Here is a 19,422-nt window from a genome sequence, read left to right as displayed (position 1 = left end):
CTCTGCGTGCTCTGCGCCTCAGCACTGCAATCTTCCGGCTTCCTGTTGCTGCGCTTTCACAACTGGCGGAGACGAATTCAATGCGCCGAACCATGACATCTAAATATTGCGTTAACTTATTTATATTCATGACTATCTGTCCTAAACATGTCTAGAATATTTATTCAAATCTAAAGGAATAAGCAAATGTTGTTTCACATAGACAAGGATTTTAATCGTAATAACTTCATAGATTCTACCCTGATTCACTCAAGTCAATGATGTAATTCCAATCATAACCTCTGGATGGCAGTATAATACCACAAGCTCTCTCTCTATACATTAAACCAGTTTGGTTTCACTGCGAAGCTCGGACAGCTTTTCTATCTATTCCCGCAGTTCTCACTCTGGATTCTCGGGAGTTCCCCTCCTGCCTCATCCTCTGTATCTATATCAAATGACATTCTTCAATTTCAACTCTTACCCACCCACCCACCCCCCCTTTGAGGCGGACTACTCCCGACAAAATCACTAGATTTTTCAGCAGTCTCGGAGCAACGGATTCTTCATCCTCTTAGGTTCTACAGCGGCCTCAGCTCTATGTATTCTCCATCTCTGGCTTCATCTAAATCACTAACTCACAGTCCAACATCCACCGCATTCAGCAGATCTCTGTGCTCTACAGCAGATCATCACACTACCGATGGCAATCCACCATTCACTATTACAGATCCCTGCTTCAGCAGATCTCTCTCTCTCTACAGCAGACCACCACTCATTATTGACAGCACTTCTTTGTTTACTTCCTCAGATCTCTGCACCGTTCAGCTGATCCCGTCCTCTACTGTTAATTGCTCCTCACTGCAGCAGATCTCTGCTCCCTCTTCAGATCTACTCACTATTATAGCATGCAAGTTGCTTTAGTTCGCAGTCTAAATCTGTACCTGCACTACTCCAAATCTTCCAACGCTTCCGCTTTCTTCCAATACTCAGATCGTGGAAGCATTCTGCAGGCAAGGCTAATGCTAATCCCCATCTAATCAAAAATACGAGGTGCTTGTCTTTCTCAGCAATCTATTCATATGTCCACACATCCTCTCAAATATTACAGCATTAATACATGGTGAGAGACGCGGTGAGACTGGAAATCTGTCTTGTTTATGAGTTAAGGAGTTCCACTCTAGGAGAATAACTGGAGTTGTGAAACCCAGTCTCTCAATGTGAGTTCACCTTTTCCATTTCAAGCAGACATGATAGTAGCAGACCGCAGATTGATCCCGTATTAACTGACACATAGGATAGTCAACATCTCATCTCTGCCCTCAGCATTTCATATCTGCAACTCTCTCCCTCCTTTGAAAGCTTCATATTGTACAGCTTGGTCAGTGTTTTAAACGTTCTGTGCCAGAATCGGATTCACCCTATTCCTTCAAATCAAACCAGATCATGGCTTTTATCGTCCAGCTAGGGATTTTTTCTTCCCACCATTCTTTCCATACCGGTATTTTGTCTGACTCTTTGCGGAATCTTCAAAGTCCCCCCCCCCTGCTGCACCTTCCAGCCTGCCCATATCAACAGACATTCTCCATTCACTCATCTCTACTCTTTGGAAAGTTTGGTTGTCCCCTTACGAAGATCTCCTCATGGAGACCATCTGTCTAACAGCTGATTCTTAAGAGCCTTCCCTTCTGCCTCACCTTCCCGCTGTCCGCATCAATGACCATTCTCAGTTTGCTCATTCTACTCTTCGGAAACGCCACTTTTCCCCATACAAGGATCTGCCTATGGAGATCATCTGCATCTGAGCCCTCTTCGGTCTCCTTAGGAGCTCAGAATTCACAGTTCTAATTTACTCCATCATTCAGTTGTGTACCTCCAGACGGATCCATTTCAGCGCGGTCAGTTAATTCAGCTGTCAAGCAGATTCCCCTATCTGCCCCTTATTTTCAAAGTCAAGGTATCTCATCTGCTTCTCGGCCTTCTTCGGCTTCCTCAGAAGCTCAGAATTCACAGTTCCTTCAGCTTCAAGCTTCCCTGCAGTGACGAAGATCTCCTAATCAGCCAACCACTCCACCCTCCTTTCTAGAGCAGGCCTCCCTCCTCAGCTGTATTCTCCCCATTCATTTCGTATAGGTGCAGCGACCTCCGCTGCAAGAGCCAGCATCAACCACAGTCTGATTTAAGACCATGGGCCACTGGTCCTCTTCCGCAGTAGATTATTACGTTCATTCATCTCCTCCGATATAGTTGCAGCCCATTTTAAAATCGCTAGCATGCCCGGAGTGGGGGCTACCTGTTCGCCGGGGCCACCAGAGGTTTTCCCCTAATCTTCCTCAAGGGGTTTTTTCCTCTCCACTGAGCGGCAGGTATACACATATTCGCATCCTTCTAACAAATTTACTAATCTCCCTCTGTTAGTCCTGTTCGTCATTCTGATCTTTTGTGTATGTTATGCGTTGGCATGTGCTGTCTTGTTTGTCTCACGGTGTGGGAGTTTTCGTGAGGTGCCGGGGGTCCATCCTTTGGGGGGCAAGTGAGGCTCACTTCCCCGAGCTCAGGGCGAGGCAGCCGCCTCCCTTACCTTCAGGGGTTCTCACCGCGTGAGTCAGAGTGGACCCCCGGCCAAACTCTGTCCTGTCGCAGCTCCTGCGCGCCTCTCACTCGAGGCTCTCTTCTATTCTGCCTCTCTTCAGGACGTGGTCACTCGTGCCGAGTCCTATACTAACCTCAATGCTTTGTCCTTATCTTCAGGTCCCAGGCAGCGTGATGTCTCGGCCAATCAGGGGTTTTACGAGCGCCCCTTACAGAAGCCTCAGATGCTGGGTACCTCTCTCATCTCCTCCCGAGGGGCGGCTTTTCAAGTCATAACCCTCATATGTGTTTTCAGGTTGCCGGGTCCTCCGCCCCTGGGATGTCGACAGCGTCGGCCCCAGTCGGTGACCTCTTTTCTATCCCGTTTCCGGTTGCCGGGTCCTCCGCCCCTGGGATGTCGACAGCGTCGGCCCCAGTCGGTGACCTCTTTTCTATCCTGTTTCCGGTTGCCGGGTCCTCCGCCCCTGGGATGTCGACAGCGTCGGCCCCAGTCGACGACCTCTTTTCTATCCTTTCCGGTTGCCGGGTCCTCCGCCCCTGGGATGTCGGCAGCGTCGGCCCCAGTCGGTGACCACATTCTGTCCTACTAACTGCTCCTTGCTACTTCTTCTGCCTTATCCTTCCCCCCCAGCTCACGCCCAGTGAATTGTGTATAAAAAACGACAATAAAGTTGAAGCCTGCAGTGTCATCTTACTTAAAGGCACTCAAGCTGAAATCATAAAGTAATTTAAAGGAGGCTAGAAACGTGGCAGCAGACTGTCTGTCTTTAGCATGCATGCAAGAACTTGCAGACTTGATACAACTGTGTTGAGAATTTAAAAAGAAAGCATTTTACGAGATTTTTAACTAGACTCAAATTAAGCACGGGTTCTGACAGTTCAAGATATATTGATTTAATCAGATTAGTTTTACAGGAGATTAGCAATCTATACATAAAAAAATCTGTTAAATACAAAATTAGGATGCACAATAATGTGGTCATACTTGCCCTACTTATGTTCACCATTAAAAGCCCACGGTTTCTGCTTTGTTTTTGTCTTTCCATTTTAGTGAATTTGATTCCTTGATCTATTTATAAGCACATTTTGCCACTGTATAAAGACCCCTTTCTCTGTGCTCAATTGGGTTGGGTGTTTAGCAATGAATGATACCACAAAACAAAGAACATATCTAATATTTTCTCACTCCCCCTTATAGTTTTGTTTCAGATACATTAACCAAATGAAAGGAAGTATTGTGGTATTTAATTTCATGTTGAGATATTACTTCAAGGTTTTAACACATAGGAGACAAACAGAAAAATAAAGAAACTGAGGTAAAATGTTATATAATTCACAGGTAACACAGGTAATCTGTACTACATATCTCTCCTCTTAGTGTAAGATAAACTATGGAGTGTATTTTTCCATTAAATGACAACTAGACATTTTTTAAGTAACAGATACTGTTTCACAAAAGCACAATACATCATAAATATGTGTCTATTGGAATCCTAATGGCATAACAAAACACAATACTGTACTGAAAAAAGTACAAAAACAAATGAATCTTTTAAACTTTCTCACTGGTCATGTCTTATACTTAATATTCACATACATAAAACACAAGTTTTATGTATATGTATGTTAAAGTATAAGACATCACTGGAACGAAAGAAAAGAAAAACGTTTTAAGCCTTAGTGAAAGTCTTTAACTAAGACTTTAAACACAAACCTGTAGTGTCACAGACCCTGATTAGCACTGACCTTGGACTACCTAATATTAGTTTAGGTAAACTTCCAAATGTTTTATTAGTTTGCATTAGCTTAACAAATGTCTACTGTAAACAATGTTTTATTCAGAATTGGATTTAAAGGGAAATTTAAAAATAGCTACAAAGCACCAACTCCCTTAAGAGACATGGTGTCTATAAATAAATAGATAAAATACATACAACCACACACACAGAAAGTGTCAGGAAATGGACTGATGGAAAATGTAAACCACAATTTACCAGGAAATGTCTAGCAAGTCCCCTTCAGGTTTGTTTGTTCTTGGAAGGCAGGCGTTTGATCCCAGAGACAACCTTAAGGAATATTTAACATGAAACATCCTTTGCAGCATACTGTGAGCCTGTGAGTTGTGTGTCTCTGAAATAAAACAGGTTACTTAAAGTAGATTGCTGGTTTTCAACATGTGATAGTTGTTTTCAAACTGCTGGTTCTCAGTGTAAATATTCCACAGAGCAGTGTATATCTTAACATCATGATTGTGTATCTGCAGTATTCCATAGGCAAGAAACTGGAGACTTGTGAATGTGTTGCAGTGATACAGTACAGTGGTCAGTTGGAAATTGCTGGCCCTTCCAGAGACAGTCCCCAGATAAAAGTTTCAGCAATGGCCAGCACTGGCTTGAAGCTTGACAAACGTCATTGTGCTGACAAGAAAAGAATGAAAGTCAAGCCTGTTTTTACTGTAAAATGATATGGACAGTTTATTACTGGGTACTGCCATCGTGCTTTATTGGTGTTTATTTATTTATTGTTTTTTTTTTTAACCAGCAAAGTCCCATTGAGATTAAAATTTATTTTTTCAAGGGAGATCTGGTCAAGGAGGTGGAATATCAGACAAAACACAGAAATTCATATAAACACAACCAATACAAACAAGTTTAATTAAAGTACAAGACTAATGTAGGAGCATCTGCCAAAATAAACACATGTCTCAGCTACATAATGACCATTGTTTTGGTTTAAACTCCTTAAGCGATATTAAAACACCGAGTTTCAGATAATCTTTATGTTTATTCCAAGACAACGGAGCAAGACAACGGAGCAAGACAACTTGAATGCCGTTTTTTTCCCCAAATTCTGTAATTGAAAATGTATTTAAGGTAGTTTGTGATTTTGCCAAGAAGAGCCTTATAAATAACTGTGTACTTAGTAAACACAAAATAATAATAATAATAATAATAATAATAATAATAATAATAATAATAATAATTCTAGATAATTATTTAGTACACACCAATTACATAATAATAATAATAATGTTTGTAATGAATATAGCGTGCTGACAACTAGAAATAAGTATCTATGTTTGCATTAAAAAAAAAAAAATTTAAACCGTAATGCCCAACATACTAAATAGTGCGTTATGTTTTTGGAAGGGCGATGTACTACTCGCTATTCAAAGGCTCTATTCAACAGCTCTTCCTGCTGCGACAAAATCATTTGCAAAACACAGTAAACAAAACCTCTTTATATGTGAAACCGCGTCTCTACCCATCTAAAAAAAAAGTAACAGGATAGTGCAGATATGCGACTGGTTCCGTAATCTCAAAAAGAAGCAGTATTAAACGATGGCACTTCTTGTATGTGCGATATAAATCTGAAGTTTCTCGTTGTAGTGGTGTTTTCTACTATTTGTATTATTTATTGTCTGTATTATGTAATATTAATCTCGTGACACGTATGCAGGGCGCCCCCCTTCTCTACGGTATTCATTTTTGGTTTATAGAGGCCAGGATAAAAATGCTAAAATATTTTATAACAGCCTGTCAAGTTGCAAATGAAATAAGTATGTCTACACTGTGCAAAGCTGCACACGCCGTGAATCCATCCATTTGTAACAGAGAGAGACAGAACAAAACAGAACGGAGTCTTCTTAGCTGAAGCGAGTTCAATGACTGCTATATACTTTTGATACAGTACCTTCAATGCACTGAACGAGCGTCTTCGCCTTTTCCCGGCGCTGTCATTTCTTCCCGGGATTGCACAGAGGGAGACGGCAGGAGTGCAGAACCATTCTCGCGGAGATTCAGCCAGTCAGTCAGCCAACCAGCCGGTCACAGCCAGCCAGTTGGAGCTGGAAAGGATCTGAAATTCGAGAGCTGTCAACACATCCAGGCAGACACTGCGAGGAGGAGTTTCAGGGTCACCGTGCAAACGGATTTGACCGGGAGGTGGCGTCACAAACGCGGCATTTTTAAGGTATGTTAGTATCAGACTGCTAGAAATGCACGCACAGTGTGTGTTCACATTTCCCAAAGCACATGTGAACAATATGCTAAATATAAATAGGCATACACTGTGGTATATATTAAAACAATGTATTTGTTTTGCTCTGATATTTTTTCTCAATACCGACCTTATGCTAAACAAACTCTTGAATGTCTGTGTTTTTCCGAATATATACTTTTTTTTCTTCACCGAGTCAATCATTATACAGTATGTCTAAAATATAATCAAATAAATAAGTACATTTAATATAGTTTTTTCTTTATATACTGTATATCTCGTATGAATACAATTAAATACATGCTGCAAATTATATACCGCAGTAAACATATGTACACAATATTTGCCATATTATGCGCAGAGTATCCCTGTGGAAAACTCCAGCAATGACCAGTCCTGGTGCATGCTGCATGCTGCTCAGAGACGGTGTTTCAGCTGTTCATGGGGCTTCACCAGAGTTGGTGCTGGTCGGGGAGCTGGTTAAACGGGCCCTTTTAACTTCTAAGGTTGGCTGTTTTATGTCTTTCCTCCATATCTATTCCCTTTAAGCCTATCTAGGATTTTCTATACCGGCTGAATACCCAGTAAGAGGCCAAAAAATATTCAAATTAACCAAAAGAAGCTGGGATTGTCAGCAGGGCATAGTGTAAGATACTGCAGGGCTTTTGACTTGGAACCACAATTATCCCAATTTTCCATAACCAATTATCTTATTGTCGTCGGATAAATTGTTATTTATTAGTTCATATTTAAATGATACAACTGCACAGTTAATAAAGCAATTGAAATGACAGCCTGGCGTGTGAACTTGAGGTTCGTCAGTCATAAAACAAGGTTGTGCTGGAGACCAGCAATGGACAATGTAACACAAACGTACTGGCTGGCCACCCAGATGTATATATATATAACACACACACACACATATTGTAATCAGTCTTTAGCTCACATTATCACACAAATCTCTAAACAGACTGATAGATTGTTTTGTGGTCTTTTACAAAACCATTGTTCGATTTATCCGGGAATGTGGTTGAAAAGTCTGAAATACTTCCCTCACAGAACAGGAAGCTAACATTTTGAAAGGCAGGATAATGTTTGGTTATTATGGTTAAGGTGTGTAGACATCTAGATTGAAATGGGTATATTTGGAAATGAATTTGCCTACTGCCACATTATTTGGGTTGCAAACCCTACTCAACTACCGGCAATTTATTTACTAATCAAAGCCATGCCACAAGGTAACCTTCAATTTAACCATCATTACATTACTAAAAAAACAGATCAAATACACAGGACATTGTATCTACAGGATGTGCTCCCAGTCATGATGGGGTTAAAGGAGTGGAGAAGACGGGCCGGATGCAGACAGTGCTGCACTCAAGCAGAGCCCTGCTTAAAGGAAATCAGACAGTGATCAGTGGTGAATTCAGTGTAACATTTGAATTTTGCAACACTGAAATGCTCCTTTCTACGGGTAAAGATGTCAGCTGGACTCAAATTCAAATGCATCATACAGTACTTCCCCGGATAACAAAGTTACACTGTATTTTGCCTATTGTTGTGATGATTTTGTTGGTCATTTCTAGAGAATTTACATCTTGTGCAGCAACCAATTACACTGCTTGTTTTAGTTTCTGACATCCTGTCAAAAATAACAATATGTGAGAGATGTTAAAATGTTACGGGCAGTAGCAGAAGCAGATGCTGTATCTGCTACAAATGTGTTTAACTCACCTTCCGAACATTACCATGTTCATTGCAAGGTACGGTACAAGACCGGCAGCTGAAGGGCATGGCTGCAAACCGCTGGTGTAAGGCCAGGGTCTCCGAACATGCATGCAACCTGCTTCTAGTCCTGGCTAAAGTGAATACCAATAGAGCAGACCATTAAATATTTCATCCTATTAGTTAAGTCAAGTGTGGAGATTATCAAAACTTAAATAAAACAGAAATGCAATCAAATAAATGTACTGTTTTTATTTAAGCCAGGGTTATTTAAGCATTAACTTTAGGGCTGGTTAGGTGTAAAAGGAAATAAACTGATTCTGAAGTAGGTAAAGATAAGAGAAAGCAGTAAGAGAAATTATGCAACAAGTGTTTTCAGCATACCTTTTAAAAGGTCAATTTTGTTGAGCTAGGATGTGGTCGCGTCAGTGCCTGTCAAGAGCAGAATCTCTGACTGAGCTGGAAATAAAATGCAGTGGGGTTCGGATTTTATGGGTTTTTTTTATTTTTTTTTAAATAATTTCAATATTTGATAGACAACGTCCTCAAGTCTTCCATAAACATCACTTAACTTCTGATGACAGTTCCATAAATGATCACAATACTAACTTAATTAAATGCTAATTCTAATTATTTTGATAACTTTAGTTTTTTTATATAGTGTAAAATAACAAACAGGCTCTGAAATTAAGAGAAAACAATGCCATAAACTGAGTGGGTACTGTGAGCTTCACTCGTGTGGTTTATTAACTACAGGCCAGCTAGGAAACCAAGAACACACAACAGGATGTGGTCCATTATCTGTACATCTAGGAGTGTTGTTCAACACATGACAGAGCCAAATTGTGATATTTTTATTCACACATTGATATTAATTAACTTTTACTTGGTACTTTGCCAGAAAGAAAGAGGTTTTTTCTTATAAACATTGTGGTGTATCCAGATCATGCTGCCTCCTGTAACAATGCTCTAATTGAAATAGCATATTGTGGGAACAGATTAGTGTTGTTGCAGGAGGGAGCTTGATCTGGGTACACTATTGTGTTTCAAAGAGTAATTCTCTTTCTCCTGGCGTGCGCTCCTGAGTAAAACTTGAGAAACATGTTCCCGGGCGATGAATACAAATATCAAAACAATCAAAGGATTAAGTTGAAAAATACAATGCTGGAGTCAACAAGAGATAAAGCAATGGCAGGGCAGTGATGTGTTTCTCCTAAACACTGCAGGGAGATCTGTACCAGAGGGAATTATTTTAGGTTTTAGTTTTGTTTAAAAAGGCTCTTATTTGGGAAAACATGTTTTAACTGCTGCAGCCCTTCCCCTGTGCTGCAATTTGAATTATTCGAACAGGTAACACATCACCCCTTCTCCTGGATCTACACCTTTAGCAGATGTGTTGCCAAGACAACCTCAGTATAGTACAATACAAACAGTCAAGATCCTTTTCCCTCCAAAGCAGTCATGTGACTTTACTGAATATGCCTCATTTCCAGTAAACTATTTGTAATAGTGTCTAGGAAATGTTACACGCCTGAACCAGAAATACAGTAGCAGTTGTTTGGATTATGATGTTAGACTGTTTGGAACCGTCCAGAAAATGTGAAACAGCGCTGAAGAAACGGGGATAGCTATGGCAATACTCTAGAACCACTCATCACAAATGTATTACAAATAATTCAGTGATTCACATTCCTGCTGCCAGCTTTCTTAATATTCCATAGGACCTAGAAATCAGCAGACGTCTTTCACCACTTTGAAATGGAAGACGAGCTGGCCTTGCAGATAAGAGACAGACACACTGAGTCTGCACTCAGCCAACAGGTCCTCACACAGTCTGCACTGGTTTCAGTCCAGCAACACCCTCCAACAACTCACTCCAACAACTGTTGGCAGATTGGTATGTTTTGTATTTTCAGGACAGAAGGCTACAGTCTTGAGTTCTTTCAATCACAATCCATCCACATAATTCATAACTATACCGATTCAGTAAAACATAATTGCCCTGTTCATAGTAAATGTATTACATGGAAAATTTGCCCACATGAAATATCAGGCACAGTAACTGTAGCGATTGCAAAGTTCGTCCCCCCCATATCATTTTCTGAAAAGAATTCAAAATTTGAATGTTATAAAACTAGTCCGAAACAACCCAAACCAAAATTACATCTGCAATGTTTTTTGCTAGTTTAATACAGATTTCTTTTTTTTTTTTTAATAGGGGGAAACTTTACAGAAAACTCAAAATGATTTTCCCCAATGCCCTAACATTTCATGACCACACCATTCACAAGAACCAAAATCCCAATATTGGAGAAAGAACCTCACACAACAGTGTAAATAAAAAGGAGAATGTTTAACAAGCTCTGGAAGCTAAACCCTTTTAATTGTACAGGTATACTTACAGACTCTGCACAAGGAATACAGTTTAAATTCATTTTTATTTGGTGGAGACAAGAACTTTGGCTCAGCCACTACAGGAAGCATACCTATTATCTCTTTAAAAGTTCCCCATAGTTAAAGCAAGCAGAGTGGGATAAAGCACAGTGAAAGCATGCTTAAGCATAGGTAAGCGCTGTAAAGCCCAGAGGTGTATGGTAAAGCATATTCAAACATGGCAAACCATGATAGAGTGTGGTGAAGTAATAGTATAACCATGGGAACACTGCAAAATTACAGTGCAAACATGCCATGGCAAAAGTATATAAAGTATACAGGTTTGTAGTGTAATTTGAATGTTAAACACTTTGTTCATAATTAGTATTTACAGACTTGATGGGTGGACCTGCTTGGAAACCAGGAGACATATATACACCACAGTACGGCTTAGTGCTTGTCTATAAAATTGTTTGCTACGGTGCAATCTGTTAAGATTAAAAGGGATCTATTAACTGGTCTAAACAATTATGGACTAAAAAACGCCATTGATTCAATCATTTAAAGTTAAAAGGCCAGGGTACCATTTTAACAATGGCAGTGTTTAGACATGTATGTATCATATTTCAATGTAAATGTTGACATGTTATTTTTAAAGTGCGATTGCATTTGTAATGGTTATTATGAAAGATTGACAAAGACTAGCCTTTTCTTTTTAGCTTGGTATTACAGGTACTACTTATATTTTATAATTATAAATTAGTATGAATGAAATGTGCATAGTTTGGATATTTGAATGATCATTTTAAAGAATTTTAGATGAGGGGATGCATATGGTTTTCCAACTCAGAATTAAATCCGGGTTCAAGGGATGGAAAGTGAGTGCTCTACCCAAAGAATGATCCCCTTATAAAGCCATGGTAAAAGCATAATGAAGTGTAGTAAACCATAGTCAAGCCATGATCAAACTTAAAGTAGTTGTAGCTAACAGGATAATTTCATACATCTTACGTGCTGCAGTAACCATGCGTAGACCCAGAAGACAAGGTTAACAGATTTCCTGAGAGCACAACATGTCTTGTGGATCCCAAAACATGTGAACCATCAGCTCTATCAATCAATTCCAGAGCCGCCTGATAAATACACACATTACCGAATCAAATCTTACTCACATTTTCTGAAAGTTGGTTCCATGTAAAGATGGCAAAAAGGACACGAATAATACATGCAAGCAGTTTCAAATATCAGACAATAAATCGATACATTGCTAAAACGTTATTATTCAAAAGCTAAAAAATGATGTTGACTCTTCACAAAAGCCTTCAAATACAACTGCAAACATATATTATACATGGCAATATAATATAGGAATTGACAAACATCTGTGTGCTAGTAATCGATTACATCTGTAAGCCTGAGGCTCCAAATAGGGCACAAGGGCAATTAATGTCAATCAATTAATCAATCAGTCAACCGTTGCATCTTCAGAGCAAAAGCATCAATGGAAAATGCACAGGAAGTCAGGGAGGCTGCGACAGATTTTGAAATGTACTCACTTTAGTAATCATACTAAATCGTTTTCACTGCAAGTGTCTACCTCATTGTTAGAAGTAATCAGTACTACACTACAGTATATACATTTATAAAGTGGTACAAATTCTGAAAAACAGAACCATGTAAAAAAAAAAAAGCAAAAGGCTTACCCCAGGACAACGAACAACGTTCTTCCACGCCGGCAGTGACTGCACAGCACCTGAAGAGTGGAGTTTCCTCTCCGCTGTGTAGCGTGATATGAAGAGCCTGTCGCTACATGTTAGCAAGGTGTGTGGATTTGGAGCAGAAGGCATTACCTCAGCCAGTCTGTCCCACCCTGCATGCTGATCAGATTTCAGATTTCAAGGCTTTAAAATACATCCCTGGTAATCTCTCCTGCCGCCATGCAGTGAAAACATATTTCTAATGTGAAAGTATTGGGGTTTTGGGTTGGCTTGGGAAAATATTATAAGTTTGCAGTAAAAGTTTGTTGTGAACCCCTTGTTTTGAAAAATACACACCAGCTCCCTCATTGTAATGCTTTAGTAAGAGAGTTATGAGACAGTGGGGTATATGGTTGTGCTTTATAATGACAATGCAAGTGCAGTCAAACGAATGCACCAGTAATGCAATTAAGGAAGAAGCCACGATATACCTCCTTATAAACAGTGCATAAGTTGTGTTTACCTTGGGGAGCACATGCAACTGGATACACATGGAATAGCACACACTTCCACCCTGTGGCCACATTCTGATATTGCATGTTGTTTCTGGATACACATGTAATAGCATACAGTTCCATCTTGTGGCCACATTCTGAAAGTGCATGTTGTTTTAAAGTAGGATTTTTGTAAAGCACACATGGCCATCAAGTATAGCTGGATGTGTAACTGTGTAACTATTATAAGAATTTGAATGGATTCCCACTTTCCTGAAGGGAGTGGCAGGATAGGGAGCTGCAGTGACAGGCCAGGATAGGGTGAGGTCCATGAAGGGAATCACAGCTGACAGTCAATTACAATACATTTAAACATTGCTTGAGAAACCATACAAATTAATAACAAAAACATTTCCTGACAAGTTAGGTTTCTTTTTTAAATGCAGGTAGAACAGGGACTGTAAATGAATTATACAGTCAGGGTAGTATTGGAGATGGGTGAATTAATTTAGAAATGCAATTCTACAAAAACTTGATACATGCAATAGATCTCCTCTTGACATCAGCGTAAGACGCGTGCTTACCTCTCGACTAGAGCTCTCTCTAGTTGAATGGCATGATGTTCCTCTCTGCATTCAGCCCTTGCCTTTCCATTCAAAAGGCTGAGATGCATTCCTACCTACAGGTGATATTTTAATGTCCACTTTAATGTGAATTGTAGACGATAGAACCTGCTGTGACTCAGGACTTATCATGGTGCAAATGTAAGCTTAGAAAAGCACTCTAATTCTTTGGTATTATTGATAAGCTTTATTAGGAAAATTGAAAAAGCAAAAGAAAATTATAATGCAAACAAAAATACAGTGACCACACAGCATTAATTCTAATAATAGCCAGACAAACTGTATATTAGTCCGTCTCATTGATTATATTTGCAAGTTTACTCAAGTAAATATTGTTGCTCACGCTTAATAGAAAAGCAATTATACAATCACTAGTTACACCCCAAACACCACAAAGCAAATGGAGAGACAATTAAACATTCCTTCATTCGCCACAGAAAGCGTTTTCTGTGTCTTAACTTTGTAAAACTACAGTACACAACACAAAATCAATTGGTTTTGAACCGTTAATTCAATACTACATATTTTACGCGAAATCAAATCAACATATTTGTATCAGTTGCTGTGACTTGTTCATTTCTTACATGTGATTTACAATGAGTTCAAGTCACTGTGTTGTTATTGATTGGGTTGCATGTTTCCAAGGTGTCAATGTTAACAGCATGTAAACGCATTTCCTGAATTGAACAGCACTTTATCTTTAAAACCATGGTAACCAGTAGAGACAGTGGGCCTGTTGTTTCTACAGCCTACTCAGCTTCCATTTTCAACAAACTTTTCTTCTGAACTTTTAAAAATACTGCAAGAACAGGGATGAGTACATCCTTAACAAACTCCTCAAAGTAATCTATAAACATCATGAAATAAGACTTGCGATATTGGCACTTATTCACATTATTTTCATCAAGCAGCACATCAGTTCTAGCAATGTTTCCGAGCACTCCCATGTTGTACTGCAGTTTGAAGGCATAAGGTTTTGTGAACCCCCCTGATTTTTTCAACACTGATGCCGTCTCAGTTGTTAGAATGACATTCTTCTCACGGTTCGTATCACAAAATACATAGCACTCATGAGCCGTAAGGCACCTGTAAATGTTGTGCTGTTTGTTATTAATCATGTGTAAGTTTGTGTAAGTAATGTTATTTTTTTCTATGTAAGTTTGTACAAGCTGCATTCCCTCCAGTTTCTGTTTTTTTATATTTTTTTTGTTTGGTCCTGAATATTTCCTCCTTTGAGGAATACTTGAACAATAATTAATTGTTGTCTCTGAAGGGTTATTTTCCCCAAACACCTCCTCTTGAGATATACTTTCATTTTGAACACTGGTGCCTCCCTCATTTCCACCTGCAGCCATGTCTGGCAAATCACTGTGGCTTGCGCTACCATCAGAAATACCACTATCTAGTCTGCCACCCTCACTTGAACCCATTCCATTGTCTGATGTTTTTTGTCTCATTAAAGTGCCACCCTTGTTTGACACCGCTTTTTTCACAAATAATATCTCAAAAGCTTTTTTGGTAGGAAACGTGCAACTTCTACGTGCAGAGGCTTCTTTATATAGGTAGGCCTCCAGCTCCTCATTGCTAAATATTTCATTCGCCATACTGTCACTACAGTTCCAGTCTTTTTTTAACTGACGGTTTTTCAGTTCATCTTCCAGTTGTTTTATCCTCTTGTCTCCTATTTCATTGGTAAGTTGTTGAATGATATCTTCTAGATGTTCTCTAGCATATTCCTCCCAATCCGAGAGAGATCCTGACAAAAGACAAATAAAACACTATTTCACAAACAAATATTTTTCAAGGTTTTTTGCATCTTTTCTTAAATGTGATTGAGGTCTTGCTCCGATTAGGTTTTATCTAACTTTACTGCTGTGTTCTTCTTTAAGCATTGTTTCGCTCTGTAATCTTATGAGCAATATTGGTTTGATGATGTCATTGTGATCCCCGTGGCTTATTCTGTGTCAGTATCAACATCAGCTAGATAAGCCAAAGGATGTGTTGATTTAACCCAATAAATTTTGTCAGCCTTGTATATTAATAAAATACATTCAATATAAACACTAATATAATACAGTATACAAGCTTCACACACAAAAATCCATGTGTTTACCCAGACGAGACTGCTGTGGTCCATTTTTCTTCAGGTTTGCTGAAAAATAAAAAAAATTGAAATGTTGGCAAAAATGTTACGTTAAATATAACGTAAAAACTAATTAATTATTAACTTAACAGCACGTTACATTTTTCGAATTGAATTTCCTTACGTACCTTTCACTAAGCCAATCCAACCCTTCCCTTAACCTGAATACGTTTATTATCAAAATAACAAATGTACAGCAGAAAATAATTAAATGTCTGTGTTAGTTAATAACTAATAAATCATCTCTCTCAAGGTATATGATGGAATTGTTTAACTGTAAACACACAATAGTAGCATGATTAATAAAACTAAAAGAAACGATCAGAGCTCTTTTTTCTATGAGAAATGACAAGGAACACAATGCGTGCTTTGTCAATGAGAGACTCAAAACTTTTGTCTGGTTTGGTTTCTGGCCTGTACTTACTGTAGATCATAAATATCAGAAGTTACAAACCCTAATAAACTGAAATACCTGCTTTCTGCATTTCTTCATACACATCAGTGTGTTCCTTCTTCAGCAAATCTATGAGAGATCTGCGGTGCTTTGGAGTCTTGTGTGTCATGATGGAAAGTAATTTTCTGTTGTTTTTATGCACAACCTTCTCACTGTTAATAGTACTCATTTCCTCATGGACTATCATTCCATCACTATAAAGGGAATCCAAAATTTGTGAAAGAGCAACTTCATTGATATTAGCAATGAATACTTTGTTGGCACTTTGTAAGAAAATTCGATCCAGATCTGAAATAAAATCAGAGAAAATGTATTTACTTTCAGTGACGCACACACACACACACACACACTATTTGCTATGAAGTCATATCTGTTTTATAAAGGGGCCTGTTCCTCGAAGGGAATCTCAACTACCGGTAGTTCATCCTGCGGTATGTGTAAGGTGGCTGAAAACTATTTTGTAACTCCTAGAACATACAAACCCTCTTAATAAAAACAAGGGAGCTAAGTTTGGTGGCTGAATCTAAAGGGACTATGTACTCGAGGAAAATGTATATAATCTTTACAACCTACCTTCAGCACCGTTTTCAGTCATTGTCATTATCTACATGAAAAAGAAAGAGCATTAGTACTTTGCCTTATATGTGAAGAGAACAGACAAATTAAGCCAAAGTAGTTGTTTCATGCATCATGCATCGGGGCAGGATTACACACAGCGGGATACAGAGTGTTCTGTGTAACGGGGCAGGATTACACACAGCGGGATGCAGAGTGTTCTGTGTAACGGGGCAGGATTACACACAGCGGGATGCAGAGTGTTCAGTGTAACGGGGCAGGATTACACACAGCGGGATGCAGAGTATTCAGTGTAACGGTAGGATTACACACAGCGGGATACAGAGTGTTCAGTGTAACGGGGCAGGATTACACACAGCGGGATACAGAGTGTTCAGTGTAACAGGGCAGGATTACACACAGTGGGATATAGAGTGTTCAGTGTAACGGGGCAAGATTACACACAGCGGGAACCTGCACTCCTAGCAGACATGCAGGTTTGGAGAATCTCATAAATTGAGTTCTCATAAGTATTTCTTGGGAAACGTACTTCAAAGATTAATGCCCTCCCATAGTCTTATCAAAACCTGACAAATCCCTTAGTGGTTCCAAGATAGAGCCTTCAATAGACAATTATTTACTCAGTACTGCAAAAAAATGTAAGTGCAAAAATGTGGAATCATTTATTTCAAAATGTGCATTCAAAGTGTTCTCACATCCAGGCAAGCATATTCAAAGGAATACCACCAGGGTAGTGAAACCGGCATGTCATTATGCAACTATGGAGGTGTGCCTTCAGCATTACTTTAATAAATGATTTTTTTTTTTTATTGAATGTAATAATTTGAACACAATGAACCTTTAATGCAGAACAAATAAGTAATAAAGTTCACATAATACTAGCGTTACAGTAACACAGGTATGCTGTATACATTTTTAGGATATCATGGTAATGAAGTGTACTGTATGTACTGTATGAAATTTTTACCTGAATCGTGGAGTGCTCGTGGAGACTGTACAGATAACAGGAAATGAAACAAACAAACAAAAAAGGTTTAAAGATCACAATTTATAGCAGACTAGTATCAACAGGAAATCCTTCTCTTGCTCTTGTTATTAAAAAGGTCATTTTTAGATGTTTGAGATAACAGTTTGACTGCATTTAATTCTGCAGTTTACTTTTCATGTAGAATATGGAGGTGTGCCTTGCACTCCATTTGCGCGCCAAGTTCTAGACTCACATTGTTTTAAGGCGGCATTTTTTAAGGTTGTTGGTTTTGATAGTCGATATTAGTTCTTACACTGCACTTTAGTAAATAGTATTTCTGGCTACTTTGTTCCAAGTTATTTCTTAGATTTTGTATTCAACTGATGTATCCCAAAACTGTAAGAAGCAGTACAAACATCAACTAGTTATGCAAACTGCCAGCTATAATATAGCAAGGCCACCGTGACAATGTAAAAATGATACATATGCAAGGTTAGTGTGTCCGAACTGCAAAGATATTATGTAAAGAAGGATTACTACTATATATATATATAGATTTATTATTTGTAAAAATGATATTAAAATGTACTGTACAGTTGAAATTCTTACCTGTATCTTGCAGTGCTCGTGGAGAGCGATATGTGAAAATGAAACTGCAGTGTGCTCTACTAACTTTTCCTTTACAAGTCCAGCCCCAGGAAGTGATTAGAGCAGACTTGTCTTAGATTTGAGCGCGATGTTGAGGACACAATAGTTTTAAGGTGGCATTTCCAGGTTGATATTAATAGTCAGTATTTGGTATTATTCTGATCTTTTTTAATTATTTCATAATATTTCTGGATACTGCCTTTCAAGGCCTTTACATTTCAATCATCTGAAGTATACTGAAACTGTAACCATGATCTAGCAATGCCATCTTAAGATACTGCAAGTAATTTACATTCCCCGCCAATGATGAACACACAGCATGCAGACTTATATAGATTAAAAGCAAATGCCTTTCCACTGTTCAGCCATAACCTGGTTCCCAAGATATAGCCTTCAGCCAACTGGGGATCAGTGCTGGGACAAAGCATGTCACTGTGACCAACCTTGAGAGAATGTGGATTAAGTTATTTATTACCTGTGGGGTAAAAGTTTTCACATTGTCTGCATGAATATGAGATTAAGCTACCTGCTTGATAAAGCAATCGTAACATATTTCTCAGAACGTGTCAAGATAAATATATGTATTTAAGTAGAACTTACAAGAACATGATCATGAATAGACCTGAACTCCTCGTCGTCAAATTGAATCTAGTGTAAACAAAGGCTGATCTTAGCAATGTTCCTCTAAACCAACTTCATGTATTAATGTTAATAAGGAGAGTCAAATACAGGATTAATATAGGGTTCAATAACCCTAATCCATCTGCAAACAACACAGCCTCTTGGACAGCCCAGAACTGAAACAGAAGACCTTGTTTGCCAGAACGGAGGTGTGTTATGTCATGAAGTTAACCCACAAACACATTTACAAGAAAGGGCAATTATCCAACATTTGTTACAATCTCAATACACAAAGATGAAAAATAAATAAATAAATAAATAAAATAAAACATAAAAATCACCTGCCTTTGTTAACTATATTGTGCTTCAGCCACAAAGAATAAATCTAGATCTGCCACTGGGAATTCTGGGAATTAAACACAGCTCTCCTGGCTATTGTTTTAGCTTTCTTCCTCATGATAAATATGTAGAACTTTAATTCATATGGTATACATGACATCATTGAGGTGCCTGAGGGGAGGGGACAAGAGA

The 19,422-nt window shown here is 38.7% G+C and overlaps 2 protein-coding genes across 2 annotated transcripts in view; both read right to left on the bottom strand.

Moving 5' to 3' along the window:
• The window catches only part of LOC117427685 (GRAM domain-containing protein 2A-like), a 46,620-nt gene extending 34,139 nt beyond the window's left edge, over positions 1 to 12,481 (bottom strand). Inside the window, exon 1 of the mRNA XM_058994963.1 lies at positions 12,372 to 12,481. The gene's annotated coding sequence lies outside the window, so the exon portion shown is untranslated. The remainder of the gene's footprint in view (positions 1 to 12,371) is intronic.
• A 1,179-nt stretch (positions 12,482 to 13,660) lies between these two features.
• Positions 13,661 to 18,280, bottom strand: LOC117963043 (uncharacterized). The gene is made up of 6 exons (XM_058994962.1): positions 18,232 to 18,280; positions 17,623 to 17,647; positions 16,653 to 16,683; positions 16,098 to 16,367; positions 15,596 to 15,634; positions 13,661 to 15,238 (listed from the first exon to the last, which is right to left on the bottom strand). The coding sequence occupies exons 3-6, from the start codon at positions 16,678 to 16,680 to the stop codon at positions 14,232 to 14,234; spliced, it is 1,344 nt and encodes a 447-aa protein (XP_058850945.1). The 5' UTR covers positions 16,681 to 16,683; positions 17,623 to 17,647; positions 18,232 to 18,280; the 3' UTR covers positions 13,661 to 14,231.
• Between the last annotated feature and the right edge of the window lie 1,142 nt (positions 18,281 to 19,422).

Source organism: Acipenser ruthenus, chromosome 21, assembly GCF_902713425.1.
Source record: "Acipenser ruthenus chromosome 21, fAciRut3.2 maternal haplotype, whole genome shotgun sequence".
NCBI lineage: Eukaryota > Metazoa > Chordata > Actinopteri > Acipenseriformes > Acipenseridae > Acipenser > Acipenser ruthenus.
Note: the sequence above shows the minus strand (reverse complement) of the source record. Positions and strands in the feature narration are given on the sequence as shown.

Bases quoted from the DNA above. Each gene is read 5' to 3' on its own strand.
- LOC117963043 (XM_058994962.1), bottom strand. From the start codon at position 16,680: ATGACAATGACTGAAAACGGTGCTGAAG. The intron at 15,635-16,097 runs GTATTTCAGTTT...TTTATTTTTCAG, and splicing joins TGAAGAAATGCAGAAAGCAG to CAAACCTGAAGAAAAATGGA. The intron at 15,239-15,595 runs GTAAACACATGG...GTCTTTTGTCAG, and splicing joins ACCACAGCAGTCTCGTCTGG to GATCTCTCTCGGATTGGGAG.